Below are 2670 nucleotides of genomic sequence, written 5' to 3'. Positions count from 1 at the left end.
GATTGACAAAGCGAGTTACGGTTACTCGACTCGAGCCGTACGTGAGGTGCCTCTGCTGCTGTGGCATGCCTCACGGCTGCGACTGGCCCAGACTCCCTTCACACTCTCTCTCTCTCCTAGAGTCCCGTGGCGTCGTCCTGGAGTCCGGAGGTTCCGTCCGTCCCGTCTCGTGACCGTCTCCGTGCCACCAAGACTCGACCTACTATCCCAGAGTCGGCCGCCGGGCGGGGGCGGGCGTCTGCCCGCCCAGGACGCTCCGGCCGAACGGCGTGTAGTAACGCATAAAGAGCTGGCACTGCGGCAGTCGCGAGAGGCGAAGGTGATCAACTCCAGCCGCACGCGCCGGCTGGGCGATATTGCCGGCAACTCGGCGGTCCCCAGGCAGGACAGAGCGTTGTTCGGCCTACCGGACGCTCGGCCATCCGCTGTCTGCACCACCTTACTGATCGTGATGTTGATCCCTAACCTGCGGTCCCTCACCGCAATCGCTATTTCGCCTTTTTCAAAAGCACGACTTGCGCCCTCGGGCCGCGGAAACCAATTTTCGCGGAAATCGCTCGGCGTGGATTTTCCTTGCTGCCCTGTTTCCATAACGCAACAAAAACCAAGTTTCTTTTTTGTGTACCTGTGTTAGAACCGCTAAGCGCTATGGAGGACCCGTCGCCAGGCGACGCAGAGCAGACGACGGGGAGGCGGAGAGCAGACGCGCAGGGCGAGACGAGGGAGGGAGCAGGACTTTGCGGAGATTCAGCAGGAGGATGTGTACGAGAAGAGATTCGGAGCAGCAGGGTCCAGGGACCCCTCCCGAGGGACCATGTCCGTGTGGAAGACGGCTAGTGCGCTACGTAGTCCCCCATCGGGAGGACGACCCCGGCTCGAGGCCATCTCGCTGGCCTCTCCGCACCTCCGCAGGCCCCCCCGACCGCGTCGAACTCATCGGCGCGGGCTCTCTCGGCTACGGGACCGGCCCCAGCTTCGGCTGCGGGCTGACAAGCTGCCGAGCCCAAATCACTGTGAGAGTCGTGATTTCTTGTTGGTTTTCTAAAAGCTCTCTCTCTCTCTCTCTCCTTCCTTCCATTTCGCGGAAAGTAGACTGTGGCCTGCTCTCAGCTGTCCGACTATTTCCAGCGGTCTGCCTCACAGGCGCCTTTCACAACCTCATGCGTCTCACCGCGGCCAGCCAGGCATCTACAGACCCACACAACCCCTTCCCCCCTCCCCCCCCCGCCCCCGACTGCCAGCTGGCGCAGAAGAGCAAGCTGTTTGGATGCCGCCGTCGCGCCTCTGGCAAAGGACGAGGCACTGGAGACAGCTCAGGTTTTCCATTCCGCCGGGTGGAAGAGACGTGTTGTTGAATTGAGAGAGAGAGAGAGAGAGAGAGAGAGAGAGAGAGAGAGAGAGAGAGAGAGAGAGAGAGAGAGAGAGAGAGAGAGAGAGAGAGAGAGATGTCTTGTTTTTGTGAATTGATGAAGAGCAAGAAATGAAAAAAGCGGATATTGTAAACGCGGGTTCACCTCCCGTGAGCCGTGCGTATCTCCGTTCGTCGAGCTCGGGCGCCGGGTGGGCTCGGAGGGACGGCCGGACAAGGGAGGAAAGGGAGAAAAAAGAGTTGCGAAAACACAGAAATCACGGCGGCCGTCCTCTCTCAGGCATGACGACGGGATTCGTGGCCTCTGCGGTGGAGGCCTCACTGGTCGTCCTCGCGTCGGTGCTGCTCGCCGTCCCGCTGCACGCCATTGGCTGGGTGGCCGAGGCGGCGGCGCTTCCGCTCGTGTGCCTGGGCGCGGCCGCCGTCGGCCTCCACCTCCCGGCACCCGCCATCGTGCGCCGCCTCGGATGCTGCTCGCTTCGGCGCGCACCCTCGATGGGCCTGGCGCTGGGCTGCTGCTCCCCGTCGCTGCTGCTGTGCGCGATGGCGCTCGCAAACGTACGTGCGGCCACGCCGGCGGCACCGCTCCTCCGGGCGCACCTCTGGGCGCTGCTCGGCTGTGCAGTCCAGCCGCCGCTCGTGCTGCTGCTGCAACCGCTGGCGGCGTCCCTCCCGTGGTGGAGCGCGCCGCTGCTCTCCGCGCTGCCGCCGCTGCTGACGCTGGCCGTGGCCGCCCCCGAGGGCGCCGACCCCGGCATCACGCTTGTATCGCTCCTCACTCACGTGGCCGCCCTCGCCTGGTCGACCGCGATGGTGCGCCGGTCCTTCACGCTTGGCGAGGCGGCCGCGCTGGCGCAGGGCGTCGCCGCACTCTCCGCCGACGCGCTCCTCATGACGCGCTGCACTCTCGCTGCCGGCGGGCCGGCGGCGACGCCGTGGGGGCACTGGGGGCGCCTGTGCACTGCCCGCGAGCCAGAGGCAATGGGTATCGAGGCCGTCCTCGCGGGCGGCCTCGCGCTCACGGCGGCGGCCGCCGCCGTCCTTGCACCGCTGCGTGGCCGCGCCTCGCCCTCCGCGCGCGCCGCGCTCCTTGTCGGCGGCATCGCCCTCGCCCTAGGCGGCGTGCTGCTGCCGTGGCTCGAGGCGCTCGTCGGTGCCGCCCCGCTCCGGTGGCTCCTCTCGTCCCTCACCGGGCCTGGCCGGCCGGCCCTCGTCGCCTACTGGGCCGCCGCCACGCCGATCGGCTGCGTCGCCGCCGCGTGCGTCGCGCCACCGCCGCTCTCGCCGGAGGATGCCAGGCG

The 2670-nt window shown here is 66.7% G+C and overlaps 1 protein-coding gene across 1 annotated transcript in view; it reads left to right on the top strand.

The window, feature by feature from the left end:
• Positions 1-1651: 1651 nt before the first annotated feature.
• The window catches only part of EMIHUDRAFT_122165 (hypothetical protein), a gene marked incomplete at both ends in the record, with an annotated part of 2058 nt that continues 1039 nt past the window's right edge, over positions 1652-2670 (top strand). Inside the window, one exon of the mRNA XM_005791093.1 lies at positions 1652-2522. Coding sequence (XP_005791150.1) covers positions 1652-2522 — 871 coding nt within the window. The remainder of the gene's footprint in view (positions 2523-2670) is intronic.

Source organism: Emiliania huxleyi (assembly GCF_000372725.1).
Source record: "Emiliania huxleyi CCMP1516 unplaced genomic scaffold EMIHUscaffold_1151, whole genome shotgun sequence".
In the NCBI taxonomy this organism is placed as follows: domain Eukaryota; phylum Haptophyta; order Isochrysidales; family Noelaerhabdaceae; genus Emiliania; species Emiliania huxleyi.
This window is presented reverse-complemented; position numbering and strand designations above follow the sequence as displayed.